The sequence below is a fragment of the Vulpes vulpes genome, chromosome 9 (genome assembly GCF_048418805.1).
Source record: "Vulpes vulpes isolate BD-2025 chromosome 9, VulVul3, whole genome shotgun sequence".
Lineage (NCBI taxonomy): Eukaryota > Metazoa > Chordata > Mammalia > Carnivora > Canidae > Vulpes > Vulpes vulpes.
The window spans coordinates 100,724,318-100,749,717 of NC_132788.1; the positions used below are offsets into that span (position 1 = coordinate 100,724,318).

The 25,400-nt window shown below is 40.2% G+C and overlaps 1 protein-coding gene across 1 annotated transcript; it reads left to right on the forward strand.

The window, feature by feature from the left end:
• The first annotated feature begins 22,708 nt into the window (after nucleotides 1-22,708).
• LOC112908136 (olfactory receptor 7A17-like) lies at nucleotides 22,709-23,641 on the forward strand. The gene has a single exon (XM_025983543.1). It carries the CDS (start codon nucleotides 22,709-22,711, stop codon nucleotides 23,639-23,641), a length of 933 nt encoding a protein of 310 aa, XP_025839328.1.
• The last annotated feature ends 1,759 nt before the right edge of the window (nucleotides 23,642-25,400 follow it).

Here is a 25,400-nt window from a genome sequence, read left to right on the forward strand (position 1 = left end):
CAATGGACATCTGGTCCCTTTCCATAGGTTGGCTATTATGGACATTGCTGCTATAAACATTGGGGTGCATCTGTCCTACTGTACTTTTGGTTTCTTTTTCATTGATTTCTGCTCTAATCCTTATTAATTATCTTCTCTTGCTTGGTTGAGGCTTTATTTGCTGTTCTTTCTCCAACTCCTTCAGGTGTATGATTAGGTTGTGTATTTGAAACTTCTCTTGTTTCTTGAGTAAGTCTGTATTGCTATGTATTTCCTTCTTAGGAATGCCTTTGCTGCATCCCAAAGGTTTTAAAAAGTTGTGTTTTCGGGCAGCCCTGGTGGTGCAGCGGTTTAGCGCCACCTGCAGCCTAGGGCATGATCCTGGAGACCCTGGATCGAGTCCCATGCCAAGCTCTCTGCATGGTGCCTGCTTCTCCCTCTGCCTGTGTCTCTGCCTCTCTCTCTGTGTGTCTCTATGAATAAACAAACAAATAAATAAATAAATAAATAAATAAATAAGCTTTAAAAAATAAAAAGTTGTGTTTTCCTTTTCATTTGTTTCTACGAATTTTTAATTCCTTTTTTATGAACACATTAAAAATCAATTTGCCAACATATAATACATTACATCATTAGTTTCAGATGTAGTTTTCACTAATTCATCAGTTGCATATAACACCCAGTACTCATCACATAATATACCCTCTTTAGTGTCCACCACTCAGTTACCCCATACTCCCTACACATTTCTCCTTCAGCAACTGTCAGTTTGTTTCCCAGAGTTAAGAGTCTCTCATGATTTGACTTCCTTTCTGATTTTCCACTCATATATGTAATGTAATAAGCAATGAAAGAGATCATAAGGAAGGAGGGGAACCTGAAGGAAAAATTTTTTTAAATTCTTCTTTAATTTCCTAATTGACTTATTCATTCTTTAGCAGGAGGTTCTTTAAGCTCCAAGGATTTGCGTTCCTTCCAAATTTTCTCTTGTGATCGAGTTCAAGTTTCAAAGTATTGTGGTCAGAAAATATGCAGGGAATGATCCCAATCTTTTGGTGCCAGTTGAGGTCTGGTTTCTGACCCAGTATATGATTTATTTTGGAGAATGTTCCATGTGCACTCAAGAAGAATGTGTATTCTGTTGCTTTAGGATGGAATGCCCTAAATATATCTGTGATGTTCACCTGGTCCAGTATGTCATTCAAAGTCCATGTTTCCTTGTTGATCTTCTACTTTGAAGATGTGGTCATGCTGTGAGTAGGGTGTTAGAGTCCCCTACTATTATTGTAGTATTATCAAAATGTTTCTTTAATTTTGTTATTGTTTGGTTTATATAATTGGTTGATCCAAAGCTAGGAGCATAAATATTTATAATTGTTAGATATTCTTGTTGGATAGACCCTTTAAATAGGATACAGTGTCCCTCTTAATCTCTTATTGCAGTCTTTGGTTTAAAATAAAATTTTTCTGAGATAAAGATTGCTACCCCAGCTTTCTTTTGAGGTCCATTAGCATGATAAATTGTTTTTCACCCCTTCATTTTCAAACTGGACATACCTTTGGGTCTAAAATGGGTTTGTAGGCAGCATATGGATGGGTCTCACTTTTTTATCCAATCTGATACCCTGCGCCTTTTGAGAGGAGTATTTAGTCCATTTACACTCAGAATAACTATTGAAAGATATGAATTTAGTGCCATTGTATTACCTGTAAAGTCCCTGTTTCTGTAGATTGTCTTTGTTCTATTCTAGTCTATGTTATTTTTGGGTTGCCTCTTCACTTAAGGGACCCCCTTTAATATTTCTTGCAGGCTGGTTTAACAATCACAAATTCTTTTAGTTTCTGCTTGTCCTGGAGGCTTTTTGTCTCCTTCTTTTTTTGAATGATAGCCTTACTGGATAAAGTATCTTGGATGCATATTTTTCTCATTTAGCACCTTGAATATATCATGCCAGTCCCTTCTAGCCTTCCAGGACTCTGTGGATAGGTCTGCTGCCAGTCTAATGTTTCTACCCTAGTAAGTTAAAGACCTCTTGTCTTGGAGGCCACTTGATGGGATTAGCATTGAGTGTTATATGTTAGCAAATTGAATTTAAATTTAAAATTTTTTAAAACGACCTCTTGTCAAGCTGCTTTCAGGATTTGTTCTTTGTCTCTGAGATTTGGAAGTTTCACTATTAAATGTGGAAGTGTAGATTTATTATTATTGATTTTGGGGGGGTGGTTTCTGTGCCTCCTGGATTTAAATGCCTGTTTCCTTCCCCAGATTAAGGAAGTTCTCAGCTATGGTTTTCTCTGATATACCTTCTGGCCCTATCTCTCTTTCCTCATCTTCTGAGATCCCAATTATTCTAATATTGTTTCATTTTATGGCATCACTTATCTCTTGAATTCTTCCCTCATAATCCAGTAGTTGTTTATCTCTCTTTTACTCAGCATCTTTATTTTCCATAACTTTTCTCTTGTATCACTAATTTTCTCTTCTGCTTCATTTATCCTAGCAGTTAGAGCCTCTATTTTTATTTGTATCTCATTAATAATTTTTTATTTTGCCTTGATTAGATTTTGGTTCTTTTATCTTTCTAGAAATAGATTCTCTCTCTATCTCTCTCTCTCTCAACTCTCTCTCTTTTTTAGGTGTTTAAGGCTGCAAGGCTTCTTTTCTTCTTCTTAGTTATTTTTGCTTATTTATTTATTTATTTATTTATTTATTTATTTTTGTACATTTTTTTATTGGAGTTCGATTTGCCAACATATACTATAACACCCAGTGCTCATCCCATCAAGTGTCCCCGTCAATGCACGTCACCCAGTCACCCATTCCCCCACCTACCTCCCCTTCTAGTACCCCTTGTTTCCCAGAGTTAGGAGTCTCTCATGTTTTGTCACCCTCTTTGATATTTCCCACTCATTTTCTCTACTTTCCCTTATAATACCTTTCCCTATTTTTTATATTCCTTGTATGAGTGAAACCATATGATTGTCCTTCTCTGATTGACTTACTTATTATTACTCAGCACAATACCCTCCAATTCCATCTGTGTTGAAGCAAATGGTGGGTATTCATCATTTCTTATGGCTGAGTAATATTCCATTGCATGTATAGACCACATCTTCTTATCCATTCATCTTTTGATGGACACTGAGGCTCCTTCCACAGTTTGGCTATTGTAGACATTGCTGCTATAAACATTGGGGTGCAGGTGTCCTGGCTTTCATTGCATCTGTATCTTTGGGGTAAATCCCCAGTATTGCAATTGCTGAGTCATAGGGTAGCTCTATTTTTAACTCTTTGAAGAACCTCCACATAGTTTTCCAGAGTAGTTGTGCCATAGAAAGAGATTCTCTCGTGTTTTTTAGGCTTTTTTTCAAACCCAGCTAGTATCTTTACAATCATTATTCTGCACTCTAGTTCTGACATCTTATTTATATCCATACTGACTAGATCCCTGGCAGTCAGTACTGCCTCTTGTTCTCTTTTTTGAGGTAAGCATTTCTGTTTTGTGCTTCTGTCCAAAGAAGAATAGATGAACAAGAGAACAAAACACTTAAATAGCAATAATGACTCCAGAGAAATATACACTAAAGAAACTGGAAGAGAGCCAAAACCAAAAATAATTAATTACTTAATTAATTAAAATTTAAAGAGAGAGAGAGAGAATGTAATCAGACAGGTGACTACAAGAGAGCAATACACTGAATCCTATGTGTGTTTTGTTCTGTTAGAAAACTAGATTCCAAAATTATAGAGAAAGAAAAACTTACATATGCATAAAAAATAATTAAATAAAATGAGGGACAGAATTTATCTGTAAACAAAAATTAAAAAACAAAAAACAAGAATATAAACAGAGAGGTGAACAGAATAGAACAATATGTTGTATCATGGGTATATATTTGCGCTTTTTACTAGAAAAAAACGAGAACCCAAAAGTGTAAAGAAAGAAAACTTAAATACATGCAAAAATGAAATTACAATGAAAGCATATAATGTCTTCCTCTGTGAAATTTCTGTTTTTGTCTTTTGCCCATTTCATGATTGGATTGTTTGTTTATTTGGTGTTGAGCTGAATAAGTTCTTTATAGATCTTGGAAACTAGCCCTTTATCTGATACGTCATTTGCAAATATCTTCTCCCCTTCTGTAGGTTGTCTTTTAGTTTTGTTGACTGTATCCTTTGCTGTGCAAAAGCTTCTTATCTTGATGAAGTCCCAATAGTTCATTTTTGCTTTTGTTTCTTTTGCCTTCGTGGATGTATCTTGCAAGAAGTTACTGTGGCTGAGTTCAAAAAGGGTGTTGCCTGTGTTCTCCTCTAGGATTTTGATGGAATCTTGTCTCATTTAGATCTCTCATCCATTTTGAGTTTATCTTTGTGTATGGTGCAAGAGAGTGGTCTAGTTTCATTCTTATTCATGTGGATGTCCAATTTTCCCAGCACCATTTATTGAAGAGACTGTCTTTCTTCCAATGGATACTCTTTCCTCCTTTATTGAATATTAGTTGACCATAAAGTTCCTCAACTCCACTTCTGAGTTCTCTGTTCTGTTCCATTCATCAATGTGTCTGTTTTTGTGCCAGTACCACACTGTCTTGATGACCACAGCTTTGTAGTACAACCTGAAATCTGGCATTGTGATGCCCCCAGCTATGGTTTTCTTTTTTAAAATTCCCCTGGCTAAACATGCACATGAGAAGATGCTCTGCATCACTTGCCATCAGGGAAATAGGAATCAAAACCACAATGAGATACCACCTTACACCAGTGAGAATGGAGAAAATTAAAAAGGCAGGAAACCACAAATGTTGGAGAGGATGCAGAGAAAAGGGAACCCTCTAACACTGTTGGTGGGAATGTAATATGGTGCAGCCACTCTGGAAAACTGTGTGGAGGTTCCTCAAAGAGTTAAGAATAGACCTGCCCTCTGACCCAGCAATTGCACTGTTGGGGATTTACCCCAAAGATACAGATGCAATGAAACGCCGGGACACCTGCACCCCAATGTTTATAGGAGCAATGTCCACAATAGCCAAACTGTGGAAGGAGCCTCGGTGTCCATCAAAAGATGAATGGATAAAGAAGATGTGGTTTATGTATACAATGGAATATTACTCAGCCATTAGAAACGACAAATACCCACCATTTGCTTCAACGTGGATGAACTGGAGGGTATTATGCTGAGTGCAGTAAGTCAATCAGAGAAGGACAAACATTATATGGTCTCATTCATTTGGAGAATGTAAATAATAGTGAAAGGGAATATAAGGGAAGGGAGAAGAAATGGGTAGGAAATATCAGAAAGGGAGACAGAACATAAAGACTCCTAACTATGGGAAACGAACTAGGGATGGTGGAAGTGGAGGAAGGCGGGGGGTGGGGGTGAATGGGTGATGGGCACTGAGGGCGGCACTTGACGGGATGAGCACTGGGTGTTATTCTGTGTGTTGGTAAGTTGGTCACAGGTAGGGTGAGCAAGAGTGTGGATGGAGAGCCGGGAAGCAGGAGTGATGGACTGCTTTTCCCTGAGGGTGCACTGAGGATGGGGCCCCAAGTTTTTAGCTCTGGGGCTGGAGATTGAGAGGCCGCTATTTTCACTCTCAACCTCTAAAGCTCTGTGGAAAGCCTTTGGGGATCAAAAGCCAAGTAGAGCAATTAGGAGCCCCTGATTTATTTAAATTAAAATAAATTTATTTAAAAATAAATTTATTATAAAAAAATAAATAAAATAAAATAAAATTCCCCTGGCTATTTGGGGTCTTTTCTGATTCCACACAAATCTCAAAATAATTTGTTCTAACTCTCTGAAGAAAGTCCATGGTATTTTGATAGGGATTGCATTAAACATGTAAATTGCCCTGGGTAACATTGACATTTTCACAATATTGATTCTGCCAATCCATGAGCATGGAATATTTTTCCATCTCTTTGTGTCTTCCTCAATTTCTTTCAGAAGTCTTCTATAGTTTTTAGGTTATAGATCCTTTACCTCTTTTGTTAGGTTTATTCCTAGGTATCTTATGCTTTTGGGTGCAATTGTAAATGGGATTGACTCCTTAATTTCTCTTTCTTCAGTCTCATTGTTAGTGTATAGAAATGCCACTGACTTCTGGGCTTTGATTTTGTATCCTGCCACACTGCTAAATTGCTGTATGAGTCCTAGCAATCTTGGGGTGGAGGCTTTTGGGTTTTCTATGTAGAGTATCATGTCATCGGCAGAGGGAGAGTTTAACTTCTTCTTTGCCAATTTGAATGCCTTTAATGTCTTTTTGTTGTCTGCTTGCTGAGGCGAGGACTTCCAGTACTATGTTGAATAGCAGTGGTGAGAGTGGACATCCCTGTCTTGTTCCTGATCTTAGGGGAAAGGCTCCCAGTGCTTCCCCACTGAGAATCATATTTGCTGTGGGCTTTTCATAGATGGCCTTTAAGATGTTGAGGAATGTTCCCTCTATCCCTACACTCTGAAGAGTTTTGATCAGGAATGGATGCTGTATGTTGTCAAATGCTTTCTCTGCATCTAATGAGAGGATCATACAGTTCTTGTTTTTTCTCTTGCTGATATGATGAATCACATTGATTGTTTTACGAGTGTGAACCAGCCAACACGCACATGAGAAAATGCTCTGCATCACTTGCCATCAGGGAAATACAAATCAAAACCACAATGAGATACCACCTCATACCAGTGAGAATGGGGAAAACTAACAAGGCAGGAAACCACAAGTTTGGAGAGGATGCAGAGAAAAGCGAACCCTCTTACACTGTTGGTGGGAATGTGAACCGGTGCAGCCACTCTGGAAAACTGTGTGGAGGTTCCTCAAAGAGGTAAAAATAGACCTGCCCTATGACCCAGCATTTGCACTGTTGGGGATTTACCCCAAAGATACAGATGCAATGAAACACCGGGACACCTGCACCCCGATGTTTATAGGAGCAATGTCTACAATAGCCAAACTGTGGAAGGTGCCTCGGTGTCCATCGAAAGATGAATGGATAAAGAAGATGTGGTTTATGTATACAATGGAATATTACTCAGCCATTAGAAATGACAAATACCCACCATTTGCTTCAACGTGGATGGAACTGGAGGGTATTATGCTGAGTGAAATGAGTCAATCGGAGAATGGCAAACATTATATGTTCTCATTCATTTGGGGAATATAAATAATAGTGAAAGAGAATAGAAGGGAAGGGAGAAGAAATGCGTAGGAAATATCAGAAAGGGTGACAGAACATAAAGACTCCTATCTCTGGAAAATGAACTAGGGGTGTTGGAAGGGGAGGAGGTTGTGGGGGGTGGAGGTGAGTGAGTGCCGGGCACTGAGGGGGGCAGTTGATGGGATGAACACTGGGTGTTATTCTGTATGTTGGCAAATTGAACATCAATAAAATATAAATTTATTATTAAAAAAAGAAAGCATAAATGTATCTGTAAAGATGAAGATTAAAAAAAAACATAAAAGAGGACAGAGAGAATATAACCAGACAGGTGAATAGAACAGAGTTATACTCTAGATTCTGGGTATAATCTGGTCTGTTTGTTAGAAAAAATTAAATCCTAGAATTGTAAATAAATATACATACAAAAATAAAATTAAATATAATGAGAAGATAGAATGTAACTAAAAATGAAGTTTAAAGATGAGTTTAAAAAGAGTTGATAAAATAAGAAAATGGTTGAAAAAAGAAAGAGAAAATAAGTGAAATTGAAAGACTAAATAATCTTGAAAAAAAAAACAACCTCATGAATTCTATATACTATTTTTCCCTAGCCCTGGAGTTTTGCAGTCCTGTGTGATTGGTAAGCTTCGTAATAGTGGATGTTCTTGTTGATCTTCTGGGGGAGGGCCTGTTGCACTGATTCTCAGGTGTCTTTGCCCCAGGCAGAATTAAACCACCCTTGTTAGGGGGCCACACTAAGAAGGGGCTCCTGATTGCTCTACTTGGCTTTTGTTCCCCGAAGGCTTTTCACAGAGCTTTAGAGGATGAGAGTGAAAATAGCGGCCTCCCAATCTCCAGCCCCAGAGCTAAAAACTTGGGGCCCCATCCTCAGTGCACCCTCAGGGAAAAGCAGTCCATCACTCCTGCTTCCCTGCTCTCCAACCACACTCTTGCTCACCCAGCCTGTGACCAAGCGTTTCTATCTCAGGCATGCAACCCCACTTCCTGTCCCCAGACCCTACAGACTCCTGCTGTGTGCACCCAAGACGCTCCTCTCAGGGGATGGAGGGTGTTCTGCCCAAGGTTCTGCCACTTTCTGGGCCCCTGATCAAAGAGTGGATTCCTAATTGGTCTTCAGTTTCTGGTTTATGGAAACACTGAGGTGAAGCCCACTCCTGGGCTTGTTGATTGCAGCAAGTGGCTTCCCCACTCCGATACCTGGGAACTCTGCTGCAATCAGACATCCTGATCTTTCTGGGTGATCCTGAGACCACATTGACCCACCGAGAATCTTCCTGGATGATCCTTTTTTTTTTTTAATTTTTATTTATTTATGATAGTCACAGAGAGATAGAGAGAGAGGCAGAGACACAGGCAGAGGGAGAAGCAGGCTCCATGCACCGGGAGCCCGACGTGGGATTCGATCCCCGGTCTCCAGGATCGCACCCTGGGCCAAAGGCAGGCGCCAAACCGCTGCGCCACCCAGGGATCCCTTCCTGGATGATCCTGAGACCACACTGTCCCACCTGGAAATCTGCCCCTGCTTTACCACCTAAGCAGCTTTCAGGCAGGGAAGTCGAGGGACTTCCTCGGAAGTCCTAAGCAGCTTTCAGGCAGGAAGTCGAGGGACTTTCCCATTTTGCACTCCACTGCTCTATCACTTTCCAGTAGCCAACCTAGGAAGCTTCCTTCCTCCTTGTTTTATCTTCAGAGATATATCACCTTAGAGTCACTTCTCTGCACCTCCTACTTAGTAGAAAGCAGTCGCTTTTCTATTTGTAGAATTGCAGCAGTTCTTTTCTTAGATCTCCAGTTGAGTTCACAGGTGTTCAGAATGATTTGATAACGTTCTAGCTGAATTCCTGGGGCCAGATGAAATAAGGTCTCCTACTCCTCTGCCATCTTGGAAAGTCCCAGGGTCAAATAATTCTTATCCTTTCCTTTATTGATGTGGTATATCGCATTGGTTGATTTGTGAATACTGAACCACTCCTTCTGTCCTCTATTATGTTCACTTTGATTATTGAATCAGTTGGCTATTGTTGCATAACAATAACAAGCCACCCTAAAAGAAAATGATTTAATATAATTCCTTTATTACCAAGTGATATTGTATATTGAGAAGTTGTTTTGAGCTGTTCTCTTCTCTTTGTGGGTCTAAAGTCAGCTGTGGGTCTTTCCATTGTGTTTCTAAGGCTTATTCATGATGTTCTGTGTGTGGCCACAGGACTTTTCTCTCTTGAGCCAATATATGATCAGTTAACTCTGTTTCTGCATGTATTTTTATATTCTATTCTACAGGGGGAAAAATGAACTAAGGGTGGTGGAAGGGGAGGAAGGCAGGGGGTGGGGGTGACTGCTTGGCGGGCACTGAGGGGGGCACTTGATGGGATGAGCACTGGGTGTTATTCTGTATGTTGGAAAATTGAAGACCAATAAAAAATAAATGTATTATTTTAAAAAAGAGTGCAAATATATCTATGTGTGTATTTATTTGTATACATTTTTATTTCAAATAAACACACATGGACATAAAACAGACTCATTTTAAAAAATAATTTTCTTATTTGAGTATAGTTGGCACACAATGTTACACTAGTTTCAGGTGTACAACATAGTGTTTCATTTCTCTATATATTAGGGTGCTCACCACAAGTGTAGCTACTCTCCATCACCCTACAACACTATTACAACATCATTGACAGTATTTCATATGATGTACCTTTTTTTTTTACTTTTTTGGTATGTTTTTTTATTGGAGTTCAATTTGCCAACATATAGTAAAACACCCAGTGTCATCCTGTCACATACCCCACTCAGTGCCCGTCACCCCATCCCCCCACCCAGCTCCCCTTCCACTATCCCTTGTTCTTTTCCCAGAGTCAGGAATCTTTCATGTTCTGTCACCCTCTCTGATATTTCCCATTCATTTTCTCTCCTTTCCCCTTTATTGTTTTTAAAGATTTTATTTATTTATTCATGAGAGAGAGAGAGAGAGAGAGAGAGAGAGAGAGCCAGAGACACAGGCAGAGGGAGAAACAGGCTCCCTGTAGGGAGCCGGATGAGGGAATAGATCCTGGGTCTCTAGGATCAGACCCCCCGCTGAAGGCAGTGCTAAACTGCTGAGCCACCCGGGCTGCCCAATCTCCTTCCCCCCTTTTTTCTAATAAATATATTTTTTATTGATGTTCAATTTGCCAACATATAGAATAACACCCAGTTCTCATCCCGTCAAGTGCCCCCCTCAGTGCCCATCACCCAGTTACCCCCACCCCCCGCCCACCTCCCTTTCTACCACCCCTAGTTCGTTTCCCAGTGTTAGGAGTCTCTCGTGTTCTGTTTCCCTTTCTGATATTTCTCTCTCATTTTTTTCTCCTTTCCATTTTATTCCCTTTCACTACTTTTTATATTCCCCAAATGAATGAGACCATATAATGTTTGTCCTTCTCTGATTGACTTGGCCACAGTAACTCCTTTCCCCTTTAATCCCTTTCACTAATTTTTATATTCCCTATGTGAATGAAGGCGTATAATATTTGTCCTTCTCTGATTGACTTACCTCACTCAGCATAATACCCTCTAGGTCCCTCCACGTCGAAGCAAATGGTGGGTATTTGTCATTTCTAATGGCTGAGTAATATTCCATTGTATACATAGACCACGTCTTTATCCATTCATCTTTCAATGGACACTGAGGCTCCTTCCACAGTTTGGCTATTGTGGACATTGCTGCTGTAAACATTGGAGTGGAGGTGTCCTTCCCTTTCACTGAATCTGTATCTTTGGGGTAAATCCCCAACAGTGCAATTGCTGGGTGGTAGGGCAGGTCTATTTTTAACTCTGAGGAAGCTCCACCCAGTTTTCCAGAGTGGCTGCACCAGTTCACATTCCCACCAACAGTGCAAGAGGGTTCCCATTTACAATGTGCCTTTTATGCATGACTCATTCATTCCATAACTGGAAGCTTGTAACTACCACTCCCCTTCACCCATTATGCCTCCCCCCACCTCCCTTCTAGCAAGCATAAGTTTGTTCTCTATATTGATAAGTCTAGTCCTGCTTTTTTTTTTTTAAAGATTCATTTGGGTTTTTTGAGAAAGAGAGTGCAGAGAGAGGGAGAGAGGGAGAGGGTGGAATCTGATGCAGGGTTCCATTGAACAACCCTCAGATCATGACCTGAGCCAAATCAAGAGTCAGATGTTCAGCCAACTGAGCCACCCAGGTGCCCCTGTTTCTCCTTTCTTGTGTGTTTGTTCATTTTAAACACAGAGTCATTAATAATCTCTTCTTATATATTGAAAGAAAACTTGAGAGAAAGTTGAAGAGTGTAGATATAAAAAGAATAAATATTTGTATTATCATGAAATTAACAGAATGTGGTCCCACAGACACAAAATTTAAAGTAAATGATATACATACATTTAAATGATGAACTAGTTTTCCCATCTTAATGCCTCAAAGACATCAAAATCTGAGGCACATTTGCATTTATTCACTGAGAAGTTCTCAACCAGCTAAAGAGGATGAATATCTCCAAATTAATCTTAAATTTCTTCTTCTACTTAAAGGTGAGATTAATAAACAAATGCTTTTCCCAGGGAAACCTCAGTGAATGAATGGAGAAGCTTAATCTCAGTTTCCTCAACAAAAGTTTATTGGATAAATGTTTGTATTCAAGTCTTAATGCTAATGTAAAATGACTACATTAGTGTTTTACAGTAAGTTTATGCTCTTAGAATTATATAGGTCAGAAGTCTGAAGTAGTCCTCATTGGGCTAAAATGAAGATGTTTGCAAGGCTTGGTTGATTCTGGAGTCCACAGGGAAGAATCTATTTGTTCTAAGCTCATAATATAATGCAAAAAAATCTAAATATACTTCTTTCTTTTTTTAATATTTTATTTATGTGAGTGAGAAAAAGTCCATGTGTGTGAGAAGCAGAGGGAGAAAGGAGAGAGACAAACAGACGACACTGAGCCTTGGGACCAACAGGGGCTTGATCCCAGAGAGGACTCAATGACCTGAGCTGAAACCAAGAGTTGGATGCTCAACTGACTAAGCCTCTCAAGTGACCTTACATGTATTTCTTGTAATTAACAAACGCTTCACAACAAGGGACTAAATGACAGCTCTTAATTTATACGTTTGAAATTCTTAATTGTTAAATGTGTTATAAAGTTGATGTCTTGCTCAAGGTTCATATCAAAGGAACTTAGTTCTCCTTCTTGTTGAAAAGGAAAACAGTGATTTTTCTGTAGATGGCAGGGCTGTGTCTCCACCACAAGTCAACATTTTGGACACCCAAGGGATCTAATCCAGACGATTGCTCAGTCCTACACATTGGGGAAAAGTTGAAATCAGGGTTGAGATAAGGTGCCAAGAGGTCTGAACTCTGGCAGCAGCTGAGTTCTGAGGAAGGAGCAATTAACTCTGGATTCACTTGGTTATAACCTGGTCTGTTGGGAAAACACAATCTCCAGGAAAATTTTCCTTTGTGTCCAGACCAGTGTCTCACAAGTAAATCATGTGCTTAGCGGTTGGAGGAGTAGGAGGGAAATGTGCCTCATGAATAGACAGAGAAAGCTCTAAATATCCCCTCTGTGGCAGCCCTCTGCCTGTGCCACCGTGGGCTGGATGGGACCTGGTAGTTGCCTCTGGAGTCCTAAGCTTGGCTGGGAGACGAGTGCCAGCCTCCTTCCTGCCGTCTTGTGTGGGGACTGAGTTTAGTCACCATCGTCCCCACCCAGGAGGAATTCAGACTGCTACACGAGACTCCCTCAGAGTTCCCTTACAGGTGAGTCCCAGAGCCCAGCAGGTCCCATAGGAAAGTGTAGGAGACAATCCAAGCCAGGCGTATTGACCTGAGGTCAGCTGATAGCCACCAGCCTAGCCCAGAACCTAAAGATCTCTATGCTCATTTGCTTGCCTGATGAGCTACTTAATGGATTCATTGATTATGTTAAACAGAGAAGTGGACATTTATTTTCTGTATTGTGCATTGTCTCTACTAGGTTTTTGCATTTGTATAGTACGGTCAGGGGGGTTTTATTCCCATTTTTTATTGAATTCTTTCAAAAAGTAATTGGAGGGGGGTTTTGTTTTTATTTTACCAACTTTGTTGTACGCATTGAGTTCTATTGTGTTTGTACACGTATATGTAGAGAATTGTCTTTATTAGAAGTATGGGCTCAAATCTGTCACTCAGTTATATGGTTTTCTCTACATTGCTTATTTTATTTTATTATTCTTACTGAAAAAATGACTGTCACAATAATACTTCACCTGCCAATCCTTGCAATAAACAAAATAGAAAATAAATGAAATGATATTTTGTACATTGAGTGCTAATAAATCACCTCTATACATATTTCCCACTTCTTTCACATCTTTGTCATTCCCTATGGGTCCTTTGGTCTCTTTGTGATGACATATATTTCTAAAAGTTGCATCATCTTTGACCATCATTTCTTCTGTACATTTGACTGAACATCACCTTTACCTTCCATGAGCATATTTCAATCCACATATCTTATGTGAGAAAAATATTTTCACATAGATATTACTGCCTCCTCAGCTGTAAAGTTCACCTTCTCATATTCTTTTATTCCAAGTCTTTGGATATTTAATCTGTAATTAGCGACTCACCTTGATAGCGCTCAATTATTATTTTATGTTTTTATATACATTAGTTTTAGATCCTCATATAATTTTGTTTGGAGATATGGTACATTGTTATTTTGAAACCACTATACTTGACCTGATTTTGTTCCTCCTGACACCTTTTCGTTCTTACATTCTTGGTGTCTTCTAAAACTTAAGTTCCTAGATGATGCATACATACATATTCACACACCATACAAATGGATGAGTAGTATCCTGTGCTCATCATGAATGTTCTTTAAGTTCTGGGGCAGTCTTGTTTTCTACCTGTGTTTAATATTTCTTCTTACTCAGTAATACCTCATGGACTTGCCTCTAGTCAACTAGAGTAGTGCTTATTTTTTATTTCAGATTCTGCATAATATTTCAGATTGTGGCTGTGCCATGCACACATTGAAAGTGTTTTCTTTATCAGTACTTTGCTGTTAAAACAATTCTACCGGGATCCCTGGGTGGTGCAGCGGTTTAGCGCCTGCCTTTGACCCAGGGCGCGATCCTAGAGACCCTGGATCGAGTCCCACGTCGGGCTCCCGGTGCATGGAGCCTGCTTCTCCCTCTGCCTGTGTCTCTGCCTCTCTCTGTGTGTGTGTGTGTGTGTGTGTGTGACTATCATAAATAAATTTAAAAAATTAAAAAAAGACAATTCTACCAAAATATTTTGAGATTGTTATGTTAAAAATCTGGTTGTCCACTGGAGGAGATACTGTTCCCCAGCGGGACCGTGAGCAGTTTGGAGGTCACATGGGAGGTGTCAGGAATGCCAGGGATGCTCTAAACATCTTACAAAGCCCAACACACACACCACCATGAGAATGGACTGGACCAGAAGGTCAGTAACACTGAGATTAAGAATTCTTGAGTAAGAAGTGGGTAGGAAATATCAGAAAGGGAGACAGAACATAAAGACTCCTGACTCTGGGAAACGAACTAGGGGTGGTGGAAGGGGAGGAGGGTGGGGGTGGGGGTGAATGGGTGCCGGGCACTGAGGGGGGCACTTGACGTGATGAGCACTGTGTGTTATTCTGTATTTTGGCAAATTGAACACCGATAAAAAATAAATTTATTATTAAAAAAAAGACTGTGAGTCAATCGGAAAAGGACAAACATTATATGTTCTCATTCATTTGGGGAATATAAATAATAGTGAAAGGGAATAGAAGGGAAGGGAGAAGAAATGGGTAGGAAATATCAGAAAAGGACACAGAACATAAAGACTCCTAACTCTGGGAAACGAATTAGGGGTGGTGGAAGGGGAGGAGGGCAGGGGGTGGGGGTGAATGGGTGACGGGCACTGAGGGGGGCACTTGACGGGATGAGCACTGGATGTTATTCTGTATGTTGGCAAATTGAACACCAATAAAAAATAAATTTATTATTTAAATAAAAAGACCGTGGAGAGATTAAGGAAATAAAAGAACGTATTCAAAATTAAAAAATATATATGTATTTTAATATTTATATCTGCCTTCAGGTTGTCTTCCCAACATTGTAACAGTTCATGTTTCTGTCAGAAATATTAGAGAATCTTCATCTCCTACCTGTTTAAAAATTCCAGTACAATCACCAAGAAAGATCTTTATATTGTCTCACAGGCTGATGAGTGTGCAAGAGATTTCTTGCTGTTTTCTTAAGTCATTACTAAATTTGAGCAAAAATTTATGTATTTGACCACCAGGTTCATTGTTAGATGCCTATGATTATTATACATCCTTAAACTCTATGCCTATTCTGCAGCTAGTAGCATTATTATTCAATGACTTTTGGTTGTATATATTGTTCACAAAAATTTTTAAATTTTATATAGTTAAGTATGTCTCTCTCCTTACTTCTGATTTTCCTGCCTTAATTACAATGGTTTTGTTCACCTGTAGCTTGTATACATATTTTTCACCTTCACTTGAATGAACTGTTCTCATTTACATAGAGGTCTGTAATCCCTCTGAATTGTTTTCAGTGTACAAGTCTAGGAACCGATTTATTTTCTTTCAGATGGATAGCATATGTGCCAACTTGTACGGTACAACCTTTACCCACTAAATTGAAACACAACCTTGTCATATATGAAATGTCCCTGTGCACTGAAACCTAGTTCCTGATTCCTTCAACAAATATGAGCAGAGCATCTGCTCAGTCTAGAGAGTCCTAGGGACTTTCTATGCTATATTCCCTTATGCCAAGATTATTGCTAAATTAATTATCAATCCACTTTAACATTGTTCAATTACTACTATCGCACATCACATCTTAGTTCATTTCAATGCTCCATTCAGTTTTGTCTAACACGGTTGTGTGAAACCACTCTACATAACTGGCTTCGATGCTGCTGCCCATCCTTTTAGGTCAGAACTTCTCATTTTCTCAATTTGTTTCCCTGTGAGTGTGCATATGCTCACATCTCATTTTGAAATCTACAGTGAACAATGTTGGTGAAGGCCCTGCTCCTTTGGTGTTTGCATAATGATGGTGGAGTTATGGTACTAGAGTGCAGGTGTGAATCTTATGGAGATGATCATTTAGAGCCAGAGGACACAGGTGGGTGCACAATTTTGAACAGTGAGTTCTGAACTGGCCTTTGGGTGTTGTGCAAAGACCAGAAATGGGACAGAGTGCACACACTGTGTTTGTCCAAAATCCAGCAGAATCCAAATCCCAGGAAAAGCCAAGAAAAGATGCTACATGAGGAAAGGGAGAGGGAAGTCTCCACCCCCTTGAAGATCCCAAGAGGGATCTTGGTCAAATAAATAAGAGGGAAGCATAGACAAAACAGTCTCCTCCTGTTCATCCTACCATGCTGGACCATGCTTGCTTGGCCTGTTTCCTCTGCTGAATTGCTGATTTCTCCCCTTAGCACACTTTTCTCTTAGCATATTCACTCTGTAAGGCAAATGACATCATGAAGATATCACTATTTTAATCAATCAATTAATCACTGAATTAATTTTGCTCCTTTATTATTTTTTCAGGGTATCAGGGAGATAGCAAAAGTTGGAATGTTGTCTGAACCAGGAATGCTTTCTTCCTTTTGGTATCTCAGGTTTCAGTGACCACCTGAACCATTAGATCTTTTTGCCACCTCTGTTTGACTTCTCTCTCTTTCTCTGGTTTTTGAACAGATTGTGTTTCTTTAAATGTAGCACAGAAAATGAGCATGCTGGTCTGACTTGTCAATTTTATTTGTCCATGGTACACTTGTTATTTGGAGTGTCAGGTTGCCTTTTATATTGTTCAGTGGAATTATCACTGATCTAGCCAACCTGATTTAGAGCCGTTCCAGCTTCATCATTGAGGCTGGGGGTGAGGAGTCATGGTAAGAGCACAGCCCAGGGAGTAATGATCTGGTATGTGTTGGTGTGTGTGTGTGTATGTGTGTGTGTATTTGTATGTGTGTATGCATGTGCCTGTGGAGTGGGAACAGTCTTAAGAGCAGGGGTATATGGTCCAATATGTTCCAAGTTGACTCAATCACCTGATGGGATGGTACTCAGCAGTAGCTGCATTCCAGTTTATAGGATCCCTTTGCAGGTAGATTATAAAATACAAGAAGTACATATTGTGCGTGAATGACTCCTTTTTCTTGAAGTTTAGCCAGCAGAGAAGACACTTATTTCTTTGAAATTGCATGAAACTATCTCCCATCACTTTCCTGCTTACTCCACTTCCCACACTTGCTTCATTTTTTGGACTCAGGTAGCTCCAAATAGTATAATCTTCAGGGGCTATGCAGAGGCTATTCCCTCTGCCAGCACACACTTCCCCAGACATACTCATGGCTCCTTCCCTCTCTTCCCTGGGGTCTCTTTTCAAATGTCACATTATTTATTGGTCTTGCCTGAACACCAATTACAAAATGACACTCAACTATTCCATCCCATTCAGTTTTCCCTCCCTTCTCTATGATTCTCTGTGCTCTTTCTTATAATCCCCATATGAGTGAAACATTAAATAATTATATTTCTCTAATTGACTTATTTTGCTCAGCATAATACCCTCCAGTTCCATCCATGTCAGTGTAAAAGGTAAGTGTTCATCCATTCTGATCGCTGAATAAAATTCCATTGTACATATATACACCATGTCTCTGTATCCATTCATCTTTCAACTGACATCTCAGCTCTTTCCACACTTTGGCTCTTGTGGACATTGCTGCTATGAAATTGGGGTGCAAGTGCCCCTTTGGATCACTACATTTGTTTCTTTGGAGTGAATACTTAGTAGTGCAATTACTGGGTTGTATGGTAGCTCTAGTTTTAACTTCTTGAGAAACCTCCATACTGTTTCCCAGAGAGGTTGTAGCTGCTTGTATTCCCCCAACAATATAAGAGCACTCCCCTTTCTCGACATCCTTGGCAACATTTGCTTGTTAATTTTAGCCATTCTGACTGGTGTGAAGTGGTATCTCATTGTGATTTTGATTTGTATTTCCCTGATGGCAAGTGATGTGGAGCATTTTCTCAAGTCTGTTGGTCATTTGTATGTCTTCCTTGGAGAAATATCTCTTCTTGTCTTCTGCCCATTTCTTGACTGGATTTTTTGTTTTGGGGGTGTTGAGCTTGATAAGTTCTTTCTACATGTTGGATACTACCCTTTCTCTGAAATGTCATTTGCAAATATATTACCCCATTTGTTAGTTGCCTTTTGGTTTTCTTGACTGTTTTCATTGCTGTGCAAACCTTTTTTTGTTAATAATAAATTTATTTTTTATTGGTGTTCAATTTGCCAACATACCGAATAACACCCAGTGCTCATCCTGTTAAGTGTCCCCTTTCAATCCTGATGAAGTCCAATTGTTCATTTTCACCTTTTTCCCCTTCCCTTTGGAGATGTGTCTATCAAGAAGTTGCTGAGCCAGGGTCACAGAGGTTGATTCCTGTATTCTCCTTTAAGATTTTGATGGATTCCAGTCTCACATTTAGATCTTTCATCCATCTTGAGTTTGTATGGTTTATGAATGGTTTAAGAAAATGGTCCAGCTACATTCTTTTACATGTGGCTGTCAAATTTTCCCAGCACCATTTACTGAAGACTGTCTTGTTTTCCATTGAATATTCCTTCCTGCCTTCTGGAAGATTAGTTGACCATAGAGTTGAGGGTCCATTTCTGGTTCTCTTTTCTGTTCCATTGGTCTATGTGACTGTTTTTATTCCAGTATCATACTGTCTTGATAATTACAGCTTTATAATATACCTTAAAGTCAGTGATTGTGATGCCACCACCTTTGGTTTTCTTCTCAACATTCCTCTGGCTATTCAGGGTCTTTTCTGGTTCCATGTGAATCTTAGGATTATTTGTTCCAGCTCTGCAAAAAAATATTAATGATATTTTGTTAGGGATTGCATTGAACACGCATTAAGTAGGCACATGATGTAATGAGCACTGGGTGTTATATGTAACTGCTAAATTATTGAACACTATATCTTAAACTAAGTGTATACTTTCTATGGGCTAACTGAATTCAAATTAAGAAAGCACTTGTATCCACTCTCTCCTTAATACTCACTTTTGTTCTCTTCATAGCACTTGCCACCCACTGATGTTTTGTTAATATTTTTGTTTGTGTTAGCTCTCCATCATTGGATTTTTAGTGGCTTTTTGTTTTTTTTATAATAAATTTATTTTTTATTGGTGTTCAATTTGCCAACATACAGAATAACACCCAGTGCTCATCCCTTCAAGTGCCCCCCTCAGTGCCCGTCCCCCATTCACCCCCACACCCCGCCCTCCTCCCTTTCCACCACTCCTAGTTCGTTTCCCAAAGTTAGGAGTCTTTATGTTCTGTCTCCCTTTCTGATATTTCCTACCCATTTCTTCTCCCTTCCCTTCTATTCCCTTTCACTATTATTTATATTCCCCAAATGAATGAGAACATATAATGTTTGTCCTTCTCCGGTTGACTTATTTCACTCAGCATAATACCCTCCAGTTCCATCCACATTGAAGCAAATGGTGGGTATTTGTCATTTCTAATGGCTGAGTAATATTCCATTGTATACATAAACCACATCTTCTTTATCCATTCATCTTTCGATGGACACCGAGGCTCCTTCCACAGTTTGGCTATTGTGGCCATTGCTGATAGAAACATCGGGCTGCAGGTGTCCCGGCATTTCATTGCATCTGTATCTTTGGGGTAAATCCCCAACAGTGCCATTGCTGGGTTGTAGGCCAGGTCTATTTTTAACTCTTTGAGGAACCTCCACACAGTTTTCCAGAGTGGCTGCACCAGTTCACATTCCCACCAACAGTGTAAGAGGGTTCTCTTTTCTCCAATCCTCTCCAACATTTGTGGTTTCCAGCTTTGTTAATTTTCCCCATTCTCACTGGTGTGAGGTGGTATCTCAATGTGGTTTTGATTTGTATTTCCCTGATGGCAAGTGATGCGGATCATTTTCTCATGTGCCTGTTGGCCATGTCTATGTCTTCCTCTGTGAGATTTCTGTTCATGTCTTTTGCCCATTTCACAATTGGATTCTTTGTTTCTTTGCTGTTGAGTTTAATAAGTTCTTTATAGATCTTGGAAACTAGCCCTTTATCTGATACGTCATTTGCAAATATCTTCTCCCATTCTGTAGGTTGTCTTTTAGTTTTGTTGACTGTATCCTTTGCTGTGCAAAAGCTTCTTACCTTGATGAAGTCCCAATAGTTCATTTTTGCTTTTGTTTCTTTTGCCTTCTTGGATGTATCTTGCAAGAAGTTACTGTGGCCAAGTTCAAAAAGGGTGTTGCCTGTGTTCTCCTCTAGGATTTTGATGGAATCTTGTCTCACATTTAGATCTTTCATCCATTTTGACTTTATCTTTGTGTATGGTGAAAGAGAGTGGTCCAGTTTCATTCTTCTGCATGTGGATGTCCAATTTTCCCAGCACCATTCATTGAAGAGACTGTCTTTCTTCCAATGGATAGTCTTTCCTCCTTTATCGAATATTAATTGAACATAAAGTTCAGGGTCCACTTCTGGGTTCTCTATTCTGTTCCATTGATCTATGTGTCTGTTTTTGTGCCAGTACCACACTGTCTTGATGACCACAGCTTTGTAGTACAACCTGAAATCTGGCATTGTGATGCCCCCAGCTATGGTTTTCTTTTTTAAAACTCCCCCTGGCTATTTGGGGTCTTTTCTGATTCCACACAAATCTTAAAATAATTTGTTCTAACTCTCTGAAGATAGTCCATGGTATTTTGATAGGGATTGCATTAAACGTGTAAATTGCCCTGGGTAACATTGACATTTTCACAATATTAATTCTGCCAGTCCATGAGCATGGAATATTTTTCCATCTCTTTGTGTCTTCCTCAATTTCTTTCAGAAGTGTTCTCTAGTTTTTAGGGTATAGATCTTTTACCTTTTGGTTAGGTTTATTCCTAGGTATCTTATGCTTTTGGGTGCAATTGTAAATGGGATTGACTCCTTGATTTCTCTTTCTTCAGTCTCATTGTTAGTGTATAGAAATGCCATTGATTTCTGGGCATTGATTTTGTACCCTGCCACACTGCCAAATTGCTGTATGAGTTCTAGCAATCTTGGGGTGGAGGCTTTTGGGTTTTCTATGTAGAGTATCATGTCATCGGTGAAGAGGGAGAGTTTAACTTCTTCTTTGCCAATTTGAATGCCTTTAATGTCTTTTTGTTGTCTGATTGCTGAGGCGAGGACTTCCAGTACTATGTTGAACAGCAGTGGTGAGAGTGGACATCCCTGTCTTGTTCCTGATCTTAGAGGAAAGGCTCCCAGTGCTTCCCCACTGAGAATGATATTTGCTGTGGGCTTTTCATAGATGGCCTTTAAGATGTTGAGGAATGTTCCCTCTATCCCTACACTCTGGAGAGTTTTGATCAGGAATGGATGCTGTATTTTGTCAAATGCTTTCTCTGCCTCTATTGAGAGGCTTATATGGTTCTTGTTTTTTCTCTTGCTGATATGATCTATCATATTGATAGATCATAAATCACATTGATTGCTTTACGAGTGTTGATCTATCCTTCCAATATGGGGATAAATCCTACTTGGTCATGATGAATAATCTTCTTAATGTATTGTTGGATCCTATTGGCTAGTATCTTGTTGAGAATTTTTGCATCCATGTTCATCAGGGATATTGGTCTGTAATTCTCCTTTTTGGTGGGGTCTTTGTCTGGTTTTGGAATTAAGGTGATGTGAGGACGATCTGGCTGCGACATCTGTCACCCCATTGATCGCCAGGGTTGATTCGGCTGATCTGGCTGGCTAGGCGGGTGTCCCTTTCATCCCTCACCGCTCCATGTGCATCCCTCCTGAAGCTGGGCGCTGGGTCGAAGTGGACGACCATCCCCGATAGAGGAGGACCGTTCTTCGGTCAAGGGTATACGAGTAGCTGCGCTCCCCTGTTAGAACCTCCAAACAAGCTCAAGGTCCATTTAGTGGCTTTTTATTTCAGGATCCTGTACTCTTTGGCTGGACATTGCCTGGACCGTGTTTGACATTCAATACATATTTCTCACTTGTTTTAAAGGCATCCTAATAAAACAGTAGAATGCATGACATCTGTAGGGGAATGGGGAAAATTAGACCAAATGCTTAATCAGAGATGAAACAGGAGGGAATCCTTTCAAGGGGAAAATCCCTACACAAGATACTGAAATTAATTTCTCTATTTTTAAAAGATTTTATTTATTTATTTGAGAAAGAGAACATACTGGGGAGGCACAGAAGGAGAAGGAAAGGAGACTCCCCACTGAGCAAGGAGCTCAACAATGCAGGGCTACATCTTAGGACCCAAAGATCATGACCTGAGCCAAAGGCAGACACTTGAGCCACACATGTGCTCCCTTAGATTAATTCCTTGACTGAAAAATACAAGTTGTTGCATGTCAAACACGTGAGCATTCCCCTACATGTGAAAAATTAATGTTTTTTCCTCTTTCCTGGTAGTCAGTGCAACCACATGCAACCAGAAAATGATACATGGGTATCAGAATTCCTTCTTCTGGGATTATCAAAGGAATCAGAACTTCAGTCCATCATATTTGGGCTTTTCCTTTCCATGTACCTGATCACTGTCTTTGGAAACCTGCTCATCATCCTGGCCATCAGCTCTGACTTCCATCTCCACACTCCCATGTACTTCTTCCTTGCCAACCTGTCCTTTGCTGACATCTGTGTCACCTCCACCACCGTCCCAAAGATGCTGCTGAACGTCCAGACTCAGAGCCAAGTCATCACCTATGCAGGTTGCATCACACAGATGCACTTTTTCATAATCTTCTCAGGGTTGGACATCTATCTCCTGGCTGTGATGGCCTATGACCGTTTTGTAGCCATCTGTCATCCTCTGCAGTACATGGTCATCATGAACCCCCGGCTCTGTGGACTGTTGCTTTTGGTGTCCTGGATTACAAATGTCTTGCATTCCTTGTTACAGACCTCAATTGTGTTGCAGCTGTCCTTCTGTAAAAAGGCAGAAATCTCCCACTTTTTCTGTGAACTCAATCAGATGATTCAACTTGCCTGTTCTGACAGCTTTCTCTATAACATGGTGATGTATTTTGTAGCTGTCCTGCTGGGTGGGGGCCCCCTCCCTGGGATCCTTTACTCTTATTCCAGGATAGTTTCCTCCATAATTGGGATATCATCAGCTCAGGGCAAGTATAAAGCATTTTCCACCTGTGCATCTCACCTCTCAGTTGTCTCCTTATTTTTTTGTTCTGGTCTTGGAGTGTACCTCAGCTCTGCTGCTCCCCACAGCTCCCACACAAGTGCAGTGGCCTCCGTGATGTACACAGTGGTCACACCCATGCTGAACCCCTTCATCTACAGCCTGAGGAACAGAGACATAAAGAGGGCTCTGAAAAGAGTCACTGGGGTTCCAGTGATGTAAGGGCCTATTGTCTGCGGGCTGAAGAATTGCCCATGATTGCAGAGTTCACAGTCTCAGAGCCTAGACCTGCTATTCTTCCATCAGACTGTGGAAGTAGATATGCTCCTTCTATTTTCTTTTCTGGAATTTACATTTGTTTAAATCATCTTCTTGGGATCCCTGGGTGGCGCAGCGGTTTGGCGCCTGCCTTTGGCCCAGGGCTCGATCCTGGAGACCCCGGATCGAATCCCACATCGGGCTCCCGGTGCATGGAGCCTGCTTCTCCCTCCGCCTATGTCTCTGCCTCTCTCTCTCTCTCTCTCTCTCTCTGTGACTATCATAAATAAATAAAAAATAAATAAATAAAAAAAAATAAATCATCTTCTCCATACATTTGCCTAACTCACTTCTTTAGGCTTCTCCTCTGTCTTTTACACAGTTTTTTCTTTTTTCTGTTTTCATATGTCCCCAGTGGTTCCCCAACATTGGAACTTAAACACATGGAAATTTCTGTATCTTACATAAGTCATGTTGGATTTCCTAAAAATATTTTAATTTCAAATGAATTATATCAGACCAATTTTCCCTAGATTTACCAAAAGAATAATCATGACTTGTATTCTTCATATGGAAGAAACTATACATGGCCACTAAGCCATTCACATAACTTTATTGTAGATGAAAATACAAAACCTTAGTTTCACCTTGAGTCTGTCAATCTTTTTCCATCACTACCTTCATTCCTCTTCCTGATAATGTGGACTGTAACACTGTTCACTTTATGTCTCAAGCTACTGACAAGGATGCCCAGTCTGGGAAAGTTTGGACACTGCCCTGTGCCCTGTGCTGTGGATATTCTCATAGTGTCTTCCCTGACCAGAGCCTCTGCTGTGGCTGCACTGCTTCTTGGGTTTTTACTGTGATCACAAGACATTCCTCAGCAACACTCATCAGAGAGCTCTAACAACACCAGGTTTATTCCTCACAGGTCCTGGAGGGCACAAGGGATGCCCAAAGGCCAATCAGGGAGGTCTCAGAGTGGGAAAAGGCATTGACACACACACACACACGCACACACACACACACACACACACACACAGAGACAGAGAAAGGGACAGAAGGAAAGAGAGAGTGCTCCTGGGGAATCTGCTTTTATTAGGGTCCATGGCCAGAGTTTAGGGGTTTTCAATTTAACACATTATTGGACAATTTTATATGATTAGAATTTAGCTGCTGAAGGGCTAAAAATAGTCACATACATGTCAGTATCAAGGTTACACAGGGCTTTCTGGAGACATACATGAAACATGGCCAGGGCAATTTGAGTACTTATCTAATAATTCTTTATTTATTTATTTATTTATTTATTTAGTACATTTTTTTTTTAAATTTTTTTTTAATTTTTATTTATTTATGATAGTCACAGAGAGAGAGAGAGAGAGGCAGAGACACAGGCAGAGGGAGAAGCAGGCTCCATGCACCGGGAGCCCGACGTGGGACTCGATCCCGGGTCTCCAGGATCGCGCCCCGGGCCAAAGGCAAGCACCAAACCACTGCGCCACCCAGGGATCCCTATTTAGTACATTTTTTAATTGGAGTTCGATTTGCAAACATATAACACCCAGTGCTCATCCCATCAAGTGCCCCCCTCAGTGCCCGTCACCAAGTCACCCCAACCCCCTGCCCACCTCCCCTTCTGCTTCCCCTTGTTCGTTTCCCAGAGTTAGGTGTCTCTCATGTTCTGTCTCCCTCTCTGATATTTCCCACTCATTTTCTCTCC

Bases quoted from the DNA above. Each gene is read 5' to 3' on its own strand.
- LOC112908136 (XM_025983543.1), top strand. From the start codon at position 22,709: ATGCAACCAGAAAATGATACATGGGTATCAGAATTCCTTCTTCTGGGA.